Genomic DNA, 17,190 nt, shown 5'->3' on the forward strand with positions numbered 1-17,190 from the left:
CATCAACACAAGTCAACATCATGTAAACAACTTCAGTTCCTTAGAAGCTTATGGACCATTGTTCATGGAAGGTTTTTTATCTCCTGATGGCAAAAGCGTCTCTAAGAAGTAGACTGTCACAGTATTTACTTGATGTGTTTTTTTTGTGTGTTTTTGTATATTGTCCATGAATGTCTTTTGGAATGTCTCCAACTTTGTTTTCCGTTTTGCTCATTTAATCAGCCTTACAGCCAGGACATTTGAAGTGACATACAACCAAACATTTAAATACATTCAGTGTTGGATCTTTAGCAGATGTTAAATATATTATTAAGTACAGTCCTAGAAGTTTACATCAGCTACATGAAATATACATGTCCAAACGAGTGCATGAACTCATGAATGGGACATCTTACTAGTATAGAAATGACCCTGGAGAGCATAATGAAATGAAAAATTCACCCTTTTAATCTTTGACTGTCAGGTTGCACAAGTGCTTCTTTTTCCCTTGTAGGTTTGTGTTAACGAGCATTATGCTACCGATGCGCTTTCATTGTAGAACGTTTTATGGGTGCGTCTATATGAACGAACGTAATACTGTCTCCTCAGCTGTGTGTGATATTGGCTCGGCTTCCTTCAAGTACGACATGAGGCGACTGAGTGAGATCCTGGCCTTCCCCAGAGCCTGGTACCGACGAAGTATCGCCAGACGCCTCTTCCTCGGAGACCAGACGATCAACCTGCCAGGTGACCTTTAGTCCACTCATTGGCTTTGGCCTGTGGTAGGGTTGGTTTGTTAAATGTTGTATTAGGATGGTAGCATGGTAGTTTTGTGGAAAGGAAAGGTCTCAGCTGAATTTGTTCCACAAACGAACAGCAAATATACAACTAGAACTCTAGTTTTTGTGGTAAAATATCGTCTTTTGCATAGCGTCTAACACCATGAACAGAGAACGTGTATATTTTGTTTGTTGTTGACTTTTGTATGAAAGTAGTGCTAGAAGTTTGAAAAAAAGCAGAATAATACTAACATGGTCTTCAAGATAAACTTACTAACATGGACAAAAGAAAAGAAGGAAAAGACTCAACTGTATGCAGAAATAAGTAAATCATTCTTTTAACGTCAGGCTCCATCTGTCTCCTAACCAAGGGGGGTTTAGCTTGTGTTCATTTTTAATATCCCATCTCGCTGACCTTCCTTCAGCCAACATTTCCTCCCTCTGTTCCAAGTTGACATTTCCAAGGCTGTCCTTTACTTACATCTCTCAACCTTTACCTGGCTGCAGCCTCTGGCCCCGCCACCCCGGACTCGGCCGAAAACATCACTCAGCATCTGTCCCCCGAGTCCAGCCGGAAAGCCTATTGGAGGACCTGGGACGGCAGCACCGGGACGCAGCACATGCCCCAATCGCCCAACGTCTTTTCTGAGCACTCCACCGGAAGCAACATGTCCCCGGGCGGCCTGAGCCACCTCAAGTCCCCCGCACCTGGTCGCACCAGGAGCGTGTCTGATTCCTCAGCCCCGAGAAGAGGTAATTACAAAAAGTCTTCCCATTTCCAAATGCAACTCCTTTTCCTCCGCCACGTTTTTACTCATCTTTATTCCCTCTCATCCAGATTCGGTGACCAAAACATCCACTCCTTCGTTCAGTAAAAACGGCAAAGCAGCGGGTCAGCAGGGGGCGCCGTGGGAGACGTTGGTGGTGTTCGCCATCAACTTGAAACAGCTCACCGTCCAAATGAATATGAGCAACGTCATGGGAAACAATACGTAAGTTGTTACAGTTTCTTGACTGAAAGGATGCAAATAGACAGATATTACACTTATTTCCATAGCGATTTCTGAAATTAATATGTATTTGACATATATATTTTAGTTGCTATTTTTATGAGAAATTACCTGCTATTTCAAAGAATGACTCTATTTTATTAACTTTTTTCAGTTTGTCCCTGATGTCTGAAAAAAACTCCAGTGCCCTCTAACAAGTGATACAACAGTTAATAAATCTTTATAAATAAACAGACATCCATATCATTTTCTCCCTCTGGGTATATTTGGATAAATCCTCTGAGTGTTACTTAAATTGGCCTCAAACTTACACATGGAAGTAAAAAAATCTGGCAAAGGAGTCTAGGAGGGATTCATATCACCCATGACAGCTGTAAAAGATAACCCAAAATAACTTAATTATTATTCAGTGGCCCTTGATGTTACATCTTTTACTGACTGCCACGCTCTCTCTCCACAAATGAGATATACACACTTGTCATTCACATTCATGAAAAAAAAACTGTGTTTCCCATTCCTTATGAAAATAGTATAAGTATATAAGTAAAGTACTGACATGACTTTTTTCTGCATTGTCATCGTCAAGTCTGGTGTGTGCTCACCAGCCTGCTAACATCGCCCAATGGTACCATGGCTGTATAACCAGAAGGTTACAGCATCACTGACATAAACCAAACTTGACAGCAGCGTAACTCGTTTAATTGACAGCTGATTGGAAAATAATCATTTTGTGTCAGAAGGGGGCGGGATGTCTGTGAATTTGATTGGAACAGAAATTTGAACAAGTTTACCAATTGTCTTTGTGTTATCAAATTCACCCGACCTACTATGAATCCTCCATCCAATGGAAAGAAATTGCATAAAAACTGTACATTCTTCTGGATTGAGTCATACAATCCCCTAACCCAGGTTGTAGACATTGCAAAACAAGCCCATTCAACGGAGCGCATCGTTCTCTCACTACACTATGATGCTTGCAAAAAGGGAAATCAGCCAAAAAAAAAAATGGCTGGCATCCCTTTTTTATTCTCAGTGGAAAATGCAACATTTTAAGATAGTTTCAGCATTAAAAAGCGTTTTGATAAGATTTCTAGCAAGAAATGTGCATTTTATTTTCATAATCTTCATTCAGTGAATGTATGTGATGTTTAGTTTGTCAGTTATTACGCAGATATTTTTATGCTTTCTATCGTTGCTATGGTGGTTGCTAGGGACGCTACTACAGCTGAAACTATGTAGCTTACATGTTTGAATCATTGTCTTTGCGTTGTCTCTGTGCTGCAACTTTCTATCTCCTTTCTACATCTGATATTCCACTCTTAATGCCTCTTTACCGCCCACTCTTGTGGGCTCAATTCACCTCTACTACACTGTTGTACTTTAGTGCCGTCGTTACAACTTTCACCTCTTACAGTTAAGACACAATTGCAGGAAATGCTGCTGAATCAACAACACAACAACCTCATAACTAAGGCAGTACTGTTTTTATGAGCTGTGGGTCATCATAAAGTTAAAAAAACATCTTCCACTCAGGAGGAAATGTGTGGGCAACACACACCTGTCTGCTGACTGTTCCTCACCGGGTCAGGATAGACTTCTCCAGCGCCGTTTAAATTATTTAAGATTTCAGAATATTTTTCAAACATGAAAACATTTATACAGAAGTCTTATATGTTTTTTTTTGAAGCAAGAATTGATTTCAGATCATCTGATCGTCCGTACAGGCATTATTGATGAGATTTTTTATTTGCCAGTAAGGTACGTTCAGAGCGCACAAAGTATTAATAAAGAAATCTACACTCTGGACCACAAATCTGTACTTGGATATGAGTTTATAGTATGCTGTCATATTAAAATGCTATATTGAGATTATGATATACAAGCTTAAGTGCGTAACAATATCTTCGTATACAAAAGCTGACATATTTACTCGTCAATCAGAGTCGCTTCTTCTGGTCTCCTGGTCTTTTCCTTCTCTCTGGGCTGTTTTTATTCCCGGGCAAGTCCTCCCAATGAGTCATTTACGTTTCATAGAGAGCACTTCTACATTATTCAGCAGAGCTCACAGTTGTGTTTTTTTTTTGCCCCTGCAGCTGGACGACCAGCGGACTGAAGAGTCAGGGCCGACTGTCTGTGGGCAGCAACCGGGACCGAGAGATCAGCATGTCTGTGGGCCTCGGCCGCTCCAAGCTCGACTCCAAGGGCGGGGTGGTGGGTGGCAATATAGACGTGAACACCCTGGAGATGGTCTGTAAGTAAACACAGCGTCGACTTTTTCAGACATCTGGTGTTTTTTGTTTTTTTTCTTCCTGCCACTCGTTAGCAGCTCTTATTGCAGCAGAGTGTAAACTGTGGATGTGGAACCGAGCCAGAGTTCAGTGCAGGGTTCTCACACAACACTGAGCTGTGCAGTCATAAAATCCAGACATATAAACTTTCACATTTCACTCTCACTATTTTACACTTGCCATGTAAATATATGCTCCATATATATATTATATATTTATTGCATTTAGTGTTTAAATAACCTACTATTACACATATTTAAATGTTATGCATTTGTAAATTGAATATAATTGCGTTTTTCTTTCAACTTAAGTAAATGTCTATTTGAGTATTCATGTTATTTCACCGCCTGCAGTTTTGCATGTAATGAATACACTATGTAGCAGACCGAACTCTGTTAACTTCTGATGACTTTTTAACTTTTCAACAATTCAAATATATTGAAAGTGAAACATTTAAATCGGAATAAGACTGACATTACTTTTAAAGTAAGCTAAAGTTCTACAACTTAGGAAAGTTACCAACAGTAATGAAGTGAAATGATCATCCTCCTCGTTTGAAATTGGATCATTTTTCAACAAGTGAAACTCGTACTGCAGTGCATGAATATGCTGATGCACCCTCCGGTCCACAACACACACAGGGCTCCAACTGCACCTGTAAGCAGCAGATGATGAAATGTTAAACAAATACTGAGCTCAGCAGAAGCAGGCCTTTGCTATTTAAATGTTTTGTTTTTTTTTCATTTAAGTTTAATACATTATCATTTTACACGTTTTTTTTGGTTTTATTTTAACATAATAGCAAAGACCATCTCCCACTTTGGCCAAAAAAATAAGGATTTTTTTAAACTAGTTCACTTTAAATATTATTCTTTTTCTTTTTCTTAACTGTATCACTTATCACAAGTTTCTCTCTCATCCGCCTCGCCAAGTTATTGTATAAGTGAAGTGGTCACTTGATGCTGCAGTGATAACTCCTTGCTGTTTGTTTTTCTAGCCCACATCTCCGAACACCCAAACCAGCAACCCAGCCATAAAATCCAGATCACCATGGGCTCGACAGAGGCTCGAGTGGACTACATGGGCTCCAGCATCCTGATGGGTGTGTTCAGTAACGCTGACCTGCAGCTCCAGGACGAATGGAAAGTCAACCTGTGCACTGTTGACACCAGCCTATCAGAGAAAAGGTATGAAACCACGTCGGCAGAAGCCAACTAATCAGCGTAACGCCTCTTTTTCTTGACTTAATCCTGCTCCTGCGGTATGTTCATTCAAGATGTAATGATCTTCTACACACACACTAATTCTGTCTCTTTTTCTTCCATCTGTCTCCCTGTTCTTCGCCTCCCCCCACCATCCTCCTCCTCCTCCTCCTCCCCATCCCCATCTTTTCTCCCTCTCTCTCCCTCCAGTGAGATCTTCGTCCACGGAGACTTGCAGTGGGACATTTTCCAAGTGATCATTTCACGCTCCACCACACCAGACCTCATCAAGATCGGCATGAAGCTGCAGGAGTTTTTCACTCAGCAGTTCGACACCAGCAAGCGGGCCCTCTCCACCTGGGGCCCTGGCCCCTACCTACCCCCCAAAACCCCCGTCATCAACACAGAGAAGGGAGGTGCAGAGTTTTGTAAGTGTGGCTTTTTCTATACTGCTGGGTGAAAATGTTTAATGCAGACTGTGTCTCAGGGAGTCCTGCTGGTTATAGGAAGAAAAATGATTTGTAATTCTAATAAGCTTCATTTGTATACCACTGTTTCAAAGAGTTAACAAGGTGGTTCAACAAACTGGGTGTAATCAAACATGCTCATGAGATAATTAAAAACAAACAAAAAGCAGCATTCGTTTTAAAAGATTGGAGGTTATTTGAGGATGAAGAAATACACAAAAAAACAGATCCTGTTACCAGCAGCAACAAGCCTTTATGTTCCAGGCAGAATTGATTTGTCTGCCCACGTCCAAACCCTGCTTCTCTCTTTGTGTCTCATAACCGTCTTTGTCACGCAGACATGGATGCAGCCCATCACCGCCACTGGCCCGGGGTGCTGAAGGTAATCGCCGGCTGCCACATCTCCCTCTTCCAGATGCCTCTGCCCGAGGACGCGGTGCAGCTGGGCGGTTCAATGAGCCTCCATGGTAATCACATGACCCTGGCCTGCTTCCACGGACCCAACTTCCGCTCCAAGTCATGGGCCCTGTTCCACCTGGAAGAGCCCAACATCGCCTTCTGGACGGAGGCACAGAAGATCTGGGAGGACGGTGAGACAGAGAGTTCATTTCAGGGACTTTTATGTTATACAAGATATATTTTAAACTAAATATTTGATGTAAAAAAAAAAAAAGGATTTTTACATTGAGGTTTGGCATTATAATCCTGACATCTGTTTTTGTTCCACCCAGGCTCCAAAGATGATTCTACCTTCATCGTGCAGACACTGGATTTCCATCTCGGTCACAACACCATGGTGACCAAACCCTGCGGTGCACTCGAAAGCCCAATGGCCACTATAACCAAAATAACTCGCAGGAGACACGAAAACCCTCCACACGGAGTTGCCACCGTCAAAGAGTGGTTCAACTACGTCACTGCCATGAGGAACGAAGGTAACAATCTATTTCTGTTGTATATTAATGTCCCTTAATGACCTTTATTGATAAAAATGTGGATGAAATATTATAAACAGCTCTCAGTATGACAGTTCAACAGCACCTCCAAGATGACCATAAAGTAGAATCAATACTTTTCTAACAGTGACTTCATGAATGTAGGATTTAATGTATCACTGTAGAGGTTGATTGGCTTCATTTTAGTAGCATTTAAAACTTTGAATTTTCTCAACTTGAGACAACTCTGCCTAAAAAGAAGACAGTCACAGCTTTCTGTCTGCCTCGCAGTCGCTGCCTGTTATCTTAAATGCAAAACAGGTGCAGACAGTATTTAAGAAAGCAGAGTAGCGTGAAGGTGACCTTGAATTCAGAAGAGTTTTGACATGTTTTATCTCTCATTTCAGAGTTAAACTTGCTGAGGAACGTTGAAGCCAACAACCCGGAGAGCGGAGTCGCTGCCAAAAGCTCCAGTCTGCTGAGCAGCTTTCGCAGCAACTCCAGCTACAACCATGAAACGGAGACCATCTTTGCCCTTCCCAGAATGCAACTTGACTTCAAGTCCATCCATGTACAAGATCCTGATGAACCTTCTCTAACAGGTATGACCGGACACCACAAAGTAACGTAACTCTGCTGAAGTCTTTTCTTGCCTATTTTTCTGTTATGTAAGTTTGCAAATACTATGTTAATTATCATCCTTTTTATTGGTTCCTAGATTCCAACAGCAAACCCAAGGTGGAGTGCAGCGTGGTGACCGAATTCACAGACCACATCTGTGTGACGATGGACGCTGAGCTCATCATGTTCCTTCATGACCTGGTGTCAGCCTACCTGAAGGAGAAGGAGAAAGGTCTCTTGTCTTTTTACTACAGTCAATCATTCATGCACGTCAACGAGAAGTAAACAATGCTCAGTCATCTCAACCGTTCACGCTCTACAGCACAAAATAATGAATCATCTACAACAAGAACGTCATATTATTCAAGAGTAAAAAAAAAAAAAAGGCATTCAAAGTTTGGAAAGAAAAGGTATTGTGCAGCACGTCAAGAAAATGACTCATCAAACTATCGGAGAAGAAATAACAAGACACGCCACATCTGTCTGCCTGTACCTGTGAAGCTGTTTGTATGCTGCTGGACACATTTTTGAGAGCAGCATGAATTGCGGGCAGCTGAGTGTTATTTTCACACACAGCAGGGAGGTCAGAGAGCCCAATGCAGGCAGAATTTTAATGGGTTTCCCATTGTCACAAAGGAACAAATTAGCACTCCTCATGCCTGCGACCTCGCATTCTTTTGCGACGATTAAAATAGTTCCACCACTTTGTTGTGTTGACGCTGCGGCTGAATAGAAAGAGAAAAGAAGGAGAGAGGTGAAGATTTTCATCGGCGTTTGATTAATCCTGATTAATTGCAGTAGGGCAGATGGGTATTTGAACATGAATAGAGCCCACGTCTGTACTATCAAGGTGCTGTCGGAGCTTTCAGGGATATTAATGAATGTTTATTGTGCTCTGCCTGTTGTTGATGTTGTTGTTTTTCCTGCTCTGTAAGAGAAAGAATAATGTGTTTGCCGTGTTAAAAGAAAACAGCAGGGCTCTCAAGCGTGTGAAGCAACAACCTTATTGGCTTTCTCCCTCCCCCCGTGTGTCCTCAGCCCTGTTCGCCCCGCGGATGTTCTCGGCTCGGCCGGGCCAGAAGAGCCCCACGGCCCTGCACGACGAAAGCTCCTCAGACAAGGACAAAGACGACGGCATCAACTACACCACGGTGGACTGGAGGGAGTTCATGTGCAACACCTGGCACCTGGAGCCGACTCTCAGGTCAGCTCTGCCACGCCGCAACCCACGCATTTTGGAGTGTTTTTGTTTTTTTGTTTTTGTTTTGTTGTTGTTAGCGCACACACCCTTTACCTATGACAAATTCAAATAGAGTCACAATGCTCATTCATGAATAGTGCTCATTCAAAACCAGCAGAGGAGAAAATGGAAAATAACATGTGAGACACAGTGTTATTGACCTTGTGGCCACACCAGATCTGAGCGATGACACAAAGACCAAACATGCAAATCCTAACATACAAGGCTGTCATGCATCACTGTATTAGATGCATGACAGCCTAGAAGAAAGAAAAGTTCAAATTCTCACGTAGCTAAAATCTTCCACGTGACAGAGTGAGTTGGTATCCTTTATTGTACTATTTGTAGCACAAATAGCATGAAATGCAGGCAGTGTTAGTGTTTCAACTATTTTGAGTAGATACAGTAGAATAAAGGCTTTTTTTGAAAACAAATAAAAGTCCAGAGCAGCATGAAGGATGAACTGAAGTCATATCTCAAGCTATTTTTCATTACATTTGTTTTTGTTGGTGGGGTTTTTGTCATGTTGCAGACTTCTTTTAAGGATTTGAATTGTTCATCTTCTGACTTGCAGCAGTGGTTTCAAAATATTCCGTTGCTTAAGTCAAAGTAGTAATACTAGAGTGTAAAAATACGACATTACAAGTCAAAGTTCTGCCTTCAAAATGTTAAGTACAAGTACACAAGTATTGGCAGTAAAATATACATAAAGCATCAAAAGTAGATGTCCTCCTTATGGCTCATGACAGTTTTATACTATACTATACTATCTGCATGCTATATTATTGATTTATTATTAGTGATGCATTAATGTGTTGCAGTATTTTACATTACTGATGGTTGAGGTGGATACTGTTGGGTACGTTAGCCAATAGCAATGCATTGTATTTTATAAGCTCATTATTGTGTTTTTTATAGAGTATCTTCATTTGCAAAGTAACAAGTAAATACAGCTATTAAATATGAAAAAACAATAATGTGGAGTAAAAATAAAAATGAAACTATGAGTAAAAGGCAAGTACCTCTGAATTGTTCTTAAGTACAGTACTTGAGTAAACTTTTTTTATTTCAATCAGAAGATTTTTTTTTTTTTTTTTTAAAGCACATCATTTAAAAACAGTCCTCTTGTAAATATGAGATGAAATCATTCTTGAATAATCAGCACATACTGTCTGAAATACAATTATCAGTGACTAAACTAAACATTTCCTCTCTCTTCAGGCTCATCTCCTGGACAGGACGTAAGATTGACCCAGTGGGAGTGGACTACATCTTGCAAAAACTGGGCTTCCACCACGCCAGGACTACAATTCCCAAGTGGCTGCAGAGGGGCGTGATGGACCCGTTGGACAAGGTACTGTCTGTTCTCATCAAGAAGCTGGGCACCGCCCTGCAGGACGAGAAGGAGAAGAAGGGCAGAGACAAAGAGGAACATTAAGGAGCCCAAACACACACACACACACACACACACCACTGTAATCAAAGCTGTGCATACGTTCTCAGAGGGTCACAAACACTGGATTATTGTATTACAGTGGCTGCTACTGTACAATGCATTTGTCAAACAAACTCATCTTTACCTGCTACAACCTGTGAATTTCAGCATAGTTGTTTACTGTGGTGCATGCCACTAGCAGCTCTGACTGAAGCGTTTTGCACCGATGTTATTTTCTGTATATTTTGAACAAAGTAGCAAATTGTAGAATGATTTGACTGCTTTAATGGTGAAACCCTGCTTCTTTTACCTGTTGTAAATGACCTTACTGAAATCGCTTGAAAGTTTGTTTTAAGGCTTAACAATATTTCATGAGAAATGATTTCTTAAACCATTGCCTTTTCTTTGTTTCCCATGGAACACATGGTAGATATGCTTTATGTATTTTATAGCGTAGTTTTAAGATATTTAAGAACAGTTCAGTGACAGTGTTCTTGATTTTTGACGTGAACAAAGAAGCACTGGGAGGTTACGGCACATCATCCGCTCTGTCATGAGGATGAACATGAACTTGTAATTATAATTTGAACCAAGATCATTATTTATGGGTACGTGAAATGCAAAGTCTATAACATGTATTAGCTTGGTGTGTCAAGCTTATTTTTGTCTTTTTTTTTTTTTTTTTTTAATCCATACAGTATAACCAGTGTATATAATTAAATTTCTTAAATGTGTTGATTTCCTAACTTAATAAAAATATTGCCATTTAATTTTAGACGAATCTCGGGTCTGTTACTTTGCAGTGTTCAGCTGGTTATAACTAATGTCTTAACATGAATCTTTATTTTTGAATTTTGTGCACCAATTTTACACATAAAGTTCAGTTTAGTCACCACTCAGCCTGTGAAAACACTTGTATAGTTTCTAAAGTGGAGAATGTCCCTGATGATCTCATCAAGGTTATCTTTGCTTTGAGACCAAAAAAAGTAGAGTAGAACAGAAAGCCTGCATTACTATCCAGAGGCAGGGAGTTTGTAAGACATGGGCATTCCCGTCATATCTTCTAGGTACCATATTCAGTGTTTTGTGTTTGGGCAAGTAGTGCGGCTTTCCTGAGATTTTCTGTCAGTGCATTTGAATTTTTCGTAGGTTTCCATTAAACGCCTATCAGACAGAGTGATGTAGAACTTCAAATAAAACTAACTACCTGGAAATGGGTAACATTTTTTGAAAATCCTTCATATTATTTTGAATCAAAGCTTTAATGGCACCAACGGTAATACATTTCTTTTCTTCAGGCACTAATTTGTTTCTGTTCTGTGGTTTTAGACCAGTTAACGAGCGCATGTGTAAGTCCACAAGATTCACTAAGTAATTTATAACAACTTCTAATAGTTTCCTCTCATATTTGTCAGAATACCCCCCCCCCCTGCGGCCCCCCCCCCCCCCCCCCCCTCCCGCTCCATAAAAAGCCTGCTGTGTTCACCGCAGGGGTTTGTTAATACAGTACTCTGACTCCCCCCACCAGCTCTAATCTCTTCCACTGTGTTATCCCCAACTCTCCACGAGCCATGTTCCACTTTTGGTTTCATGCCATGGTTTTGCATTTTTGATGGTGCGTTGGCGGGTGAAGGAGAGCGCTGTGGCACTGCGGAGAGGAAGAGAACTGCCGGTTTCCTCTGTGATGTCTGCTGTGAGATTACAACAGTGTCACCTGAGGAAACCCAGACAGCTCAGTGTGAGAGCACTGCTCAAAGTCTTTGCTCTCACATGCCTGGGCCGGACATCATTTTTGATGTGAATATGCTGCCTGCTTTCCTTTGAAGTCATTTCTTTTATTACATATTGCTACACTGTATGTTGCCTTTTTTTTTAAAAAAAAAAAATTCTTTAACTTCACAGAGCTACAGTATATAAATATTAAAATGAAAGCCAAGTCAATGGCCAGTAGATGGAGTCAAAAGCCAGTCATCTTACAAGCTGAACTCCATCTTAATGACACTTCAGCTCCCTACAGTATACTGTCCTGCTACTGAATTATAAAATAGAAACAGAATAGAAAACATTAAAAAGTCATGAAGTGGCCAGAGATGTTGAACAGCTTAAATTGCCTTCCTCTGTCCTTCCTGGCCTGGGATCATACTGTGCTCAGACAGCAGCTCTGGACTGCCCAGTCAAGTAAAACTGACAGAAAGCAGAAAGTGACCAGAATATGATGGCTGTTGAGGTGCTGGCACAAAGTAAAATATAATTCCCTAATTATAATATGGGAGATGCGGAGTTTAAGACAGCCTAGAGGGCCATGCGGGATAGCGGTTGAGTGTTTTATCTGCATAATTCAGTATTTCAATAAAGGATTTTCAGCTTTGAAGTGAACCAGATATTAGTTGAGCTTTTGACAATTTCCTATACTGTGGGCAGTTTTAAGAGAGATGCACATTTTCTCTTTCCAGGATGGAAGTCTTTATTAACAGGACAGGCAGGATATAATTAAGAATGTTTTCAACCTGGTCGAAGATGTCTCTTAAATCTTGCTTTAAATTAAAATGTGACACAATGAGTCAAATCAAAGTGAAATAGCCAGAGAAAAGGCTATTTGAGAAAGTTTAAGTGTAGATTTTCAATCTTAAGGGTTCAGAGCCACCTTCTAATAAGACACCATTTATAAAGAGTTTATAAGTTGTAACTAATGGCTTTATTAACTTTAATAACTCATTTACTATGCTTTAGATCTGTTACAAGCTACTAATAAGAACTTTGAGCTCCCCAAGTCAGGAACAAGAGTCTAAAGCCATGCTAAGCAACTGAGACTATTCTTAGGCATAAATATTTCATTCAAAACCACAAATATCACCTGCTGGTGACACTAGAGGAAAACTCAGGGGATCAAGGCCATTAGGATTCATTGTCTGGGAACCAGACCTGGGGACCTGCTGGTTGTGCTATAGAGGAAAAACACAAGAGTGATAGCATTCATCCCCTGAGCAACATGGATATCTGTACAAAATTTAATGCCAATCCATACAGTAGTTGTTAAGACATTTCACTAAAAATGTCAGCCTGCTGGTGGTACGCTAGAGAAACAGTCAGGGGATCACAAAAAAATATAAGGATTCATTCTCTGGGGATCATTATTGACTGTTCAAAATTCATGGCCATTTATGATTGTGATATTTCAGTCTGACTGGTATTACATTTACATTTATTCATTTGATTTTGTCCAGAGCAACGTACAAATGAGGTACAAGCCTCAGGAGATTAAGGAGAAGCCTTTGAGAATAAGTGCCTCGCACTCAATTCCAAGTTCCACCTCACACAAGTGCCACATGACTTGCAGTTGTAATTATAATATATATAAGTGCCTCGCTTTTTAATTCATAAGATGTATTATTGTAAAAACTCTTAATTAATGACTTATTGACATTTTAAACCACAGACTTAATGGTTTACGTGAGAAAGAAAGAGAAAGAGTTTGACCAACATTTATATTACTAAATGGAAAAGAAAAACACAAACTGATGACCCAAAATTGCTTTATAACTAATCAAATAAGCATAGCAAAGTAATAAAGCCAATAGTTACCACATATAAACCCTTTATAATGGCTGCCTTATTATTATAAACTTTATTTTAAACATTTTAATTATATTTTATCACACACAATTCAGAATATCCAATGATTTTTAAGTTAAGATAAACAAATATGCAAGCTCAATCAGGAGCTGATTGAAACTCACTTAGGAAAAGAAACAACAACCCTCATTTAAAACATGAAGGCGAGTGGTGTCTTATTGTTATCGATTCAGTCTATACATAAGAATATTCTACAAAAAGATTATTCTCAGCTACCCTCAGCCCAAAATACACACAGGCAAGCAGCATTGATCATGTTTCTTCTATTACCTTAACAAACCTGATGATTTCAGTTTTTTACTGTTGTATCAGAAAATTGCTTTTTAGGGAAGAATATTTTTCACATCATTTTCAAATTATTGAAAGTCCTCATTAGCCTAATGATGAAGAAGAAAAGAGCAAAAGCACAATACCTTTAATAATGTTTGAAACCTCTTCAAAGCTGTCTACTAAGCCTTGCCCTACAGAACAAATGTGCCCAAGTGGGACAATAAGGACTGAACTGCATTAAATTGAATACCACAGAGCGCTGTTATGATGTTCAGCAACTAAACTGCCTTAATACAAATGAGCAGATTGAGATTTGAGCTACTTTTTGATTGAGGCTCTAATTGCTTGTTCCACTTCATCAACTTTACCTTGATTTAATAATTTGGTGTAACAATATGACTGAAGCGTTGAAAAGAAAAGCTGGTAGTTTGTATAATAGTCTGAATGTGGCCTTTTTTTCCAAGCACTCAGCTAGTGATTCTCTGTTTGAGCTGTGAAACGCTGCCACACACAATAGATTACAGTCTTCACTCACTTGAAGCGTAGCATCTTTCAGATCATTATTTCAGTTTTCCAACCTTCAATTTTATTGTTTCGGTTCAGTCACCACTTTCATCAACATCATTTCCAGTCGCAGCAGGTAGCTGTTTTCAACTAAAAATCTCTGATAAAACCACTGTACACTACCTGCCTGCCAGCACCAAAGACAGACAAGGTTAACGACTAGCTGATAGTGGAACATTTAGCAGTATTAGTGTCAGATACTTTTCTCAGGAGTTGGTGGAGTCTAAAACAGAGCTTACATTCATCAGGGGGCCAGAAACATGATTTCAAATGGATGCTAATGTTGCATCTTGTCAGTTGGATGTGTAAGTTTGCTAACATGTTTGCCAACATCTTTTTTTGTTGCTTCCATGTGATCAAAACATCAATTAAAGGTCCAGTGTGTAAAATTTAGTGGCATCTAGAAGTGAGGTTGCAGTCTGCAACCAACTGAATACCCCTCCAACCTCCCCCTCAAAGTGTGTAAGAGAACCTACAGTGGCTGCAAAACTCGCAAAAAACGCGAAAGGCCTGGTGGAAGAGGACCACTCCCTATGCGGATATAAAGGGCTCATTCTATTCTATTCTATCTTATTTTCAGGTGATTATACACTAATTAAAACATACTTATAAATATTATATTCTATTTCTGCCAAGTCTGTTCCCCTAAATGCCACTAAAATCTACACACTACACCTTTAATGCAGGTTTAAAAGCTGCACTTATCAATACTTTTATATGAACAATGGGTCCAATGACTATGTGTAATGTGGAAGTTTAACGTAGCTTCTTTCAGCTAACTGTTCCACTGTTCTCATTTTCCAGCGCTGATAAAACGTCTGTATGTTACCTACCCAGCAGCAAACGGCAGATACCATTAGTAACTAGCTGGTGGACATAGTGAAGCATTAAGCAGCTAAATAGAGAAAGAGATATTTACCTTAGGAGTTGGCTTAGACAAAAACAAGATTAAAGAAGAGTTTATATTTGATTTATATTCATCTGATGGCCAGAAACATGACTCCAAATGAAATGCTAATGTGTCAGCTGGATGTGTAAACACATGTTCGCTGTCAACCTAGTTTTTACAGCTTATTGCACTGCCTCTAAGTGACTGAAACAACCATTAATGCAGGTTTGAACTATGTATGTAATAGTGTATAGTAAGCTAAGTACTTGACAATTTGACTTTGAAAATATTGATATTAGGAATGTTCACTGGACATTGTGAAACAGTGAAGAAGAGCCAATCGTCCAATCCATAGAGCTCACTCTCTACCATGTTGAGTCCTACCATCTGCACTCCATCAGTATTGGCAGACACACACTGTTTCGTAACAGTCGATTCTTTCTGGAAATTACAAGCCTTCAGGACCAGAAGGCATGTCACTACCACTGACCGCTCTCACCTGTGGCACTTGTCAGACTTATCTCTGGCAGCGAGAGATAAAGTGTGTGGGTTCACCCAAACAAACCACACTTCATCACTGGAGAAACACACATGAACACACACACTTTATTTTGCATTGTAGTCTACAAGAGCCAATTTCAGCCAGGGTAGTCAGGCTGCTATGCAATCTTGGTGCATGACTCTTCATTTGCAAATGTCATATGTTGAACTTGCAGCATTAATAACATGAAGTAAAAGATGCAACATTAACATCTTCATACATTAGCTGCAGTTTTAATCTCCCAAAGTTGCTTTGACTTTGTTTTTTGATTAATTCATCCAGACTGGCGTTTCTCAAGGCACATTGTGAACTTTAGATATGTCTGCTATCTCACAGCTTGTTCAGTGACCCAAGATTATTCAGATTTATGTAAACAAGGATCCAATGTATTTCATCCAAGGACTATTTGCATCAGGTGCCTTATGGGCTAATCATCACTTTTAAAAGGATGATGAAAATACAATGCTCATGATTGTTCTTGATTAAGACAGAAAATACTTATGTTCAGCTTTAGCTAATACTATATACTTTATTATGCATTTTAATTAAGCAATTCGACAAACGCCTTAAGACTAAGTCAGAATCAATGTTAAAAGTGTAGGAACAGTGTGTGTCTTTGTCTTGAATTCAGGATCCTGTTGAGAACTCATATACTGGCATAAGCAGACACTGCATGGGGGCCTACAAGGCCTCACATTTAGCTTTTAAAACAGCTTTGAAGAAATTCCCCTTAGGTTTTCAATGACCTTAGAGCACATAGACAGTCCCTCCTAAAATAAAAAACTAAATGAATGCAGCCAGAAGATTGCTCGGTATTAATTCTTTTAGACCTCAGTGCAGCGTTTGAAATCTGATCATGAAATTTTAATTGACTCACATAAGCACTAAGGTGGGTATCTGGCTTAGCACTGAGCTGTCTCAGATCCCATCTTTGTAATAGACCTTTGTCTGTTAGACAGTACATCTCTGAGCAGAGAACTCCTAAGAAATCCCACAGAGCTCAATTCCAGGTCCTGTCCCTTTGTCCCTCTACAATACTTCATTGGTCTGTAGACACTACCAATTTATACAAGCTGTTACAGCTTAGTTACCCTTATAGCAACCCATACCTGTAGTGGATGTCTGGATGGAAGTAAAATGCTTAAAAAAACAAAGAACAAACAAACAAAAAACACTCTTACCTCTTGCTTAAATTATATTTGAAAAAATTGTAGTTTCATTTTTTTTACCTTTTTAGTTTACTTGAGAATTGAAAATGTAAAGGTTACCTCTAATATGTGTTACTAATGCCTATTTTGTGTAGGACATATACTGACTGACACTGGAGAGGTGAAGTT

At 39.6% G+C, this 17,190-nt stretch overlaps 1 protein-coding gene across 10 annotated transcripts in view; it reads left to right on the forward strand.

Moving 5' to 3' along the window:
• Positions 1–10,731, forward strand: part of kiaa1109 (KIAA1109 ortholog) — a 66,572-nt gene extending 55,841 nt beyond the window's left edge. For all 10 annotated transcript variants that reach the window (XM_044373938.1, XM_044373941.1, XM_044373944.1 and 7 more), the window contains 12 exons: positions 589–726; positions 1,266–1,511; positions 1,597–1,750; positions 3,862–4,019; positions 5,054–5,243; positions 5,469–5,686; positions 6,064–6,315; positions 6,457–6,660; positions 7,068–7,262; positions 7,379–7,513; positions 8,320–8,485; positions 9,743–10,731. In XM_044373938.1, coding sequence (XP_044229873.1) covers positions 589–726; positions 1,266–1,511; positions 1,597–1,750; positions 3,862–4,019; positions 5,054–5,243; positions 5,469–5,686; positions 6,064–6,315; positions 6,457–6,660; positions 7,068–7,262; positions 7,379–7,513; positions 8,320–8,485; positions 9,743–9,959 — 2,273 coding nt within the window. In that variant the 3' untranslated portion in view covers positions 9,960–10,731. The remainder of the gene's footprint in view (positions 1–588; positions 727–1,265; positions 1,512–1,596; positions 1,751–3,861; positions 4,020–5,053; positions 5,244–5,468; positions 5,687–6,063; positions 6,316–6,456; positions 6,661–7,067; positions 7,263–7,378; positions 7,514–8,319; positions 8,486–9,742) is intronic.
• The last annotated feature ends 6,459 nt before the right edge of the window (positions 10,732–17,190 follow it).

Source organism: Thunnus albacares, chromosome 15 (assembly GCF_914725855.1).
Source record: "Thunnus albacares chromosome 15, fThuAlb1.1, whole genome shotgun sequence".
Lineage (NCBI taxonomy): Eukaryota > Metazoa > Chordata > Actinopteri > Scombriformes > Scombridae > Thunnus > Thunnus albacares.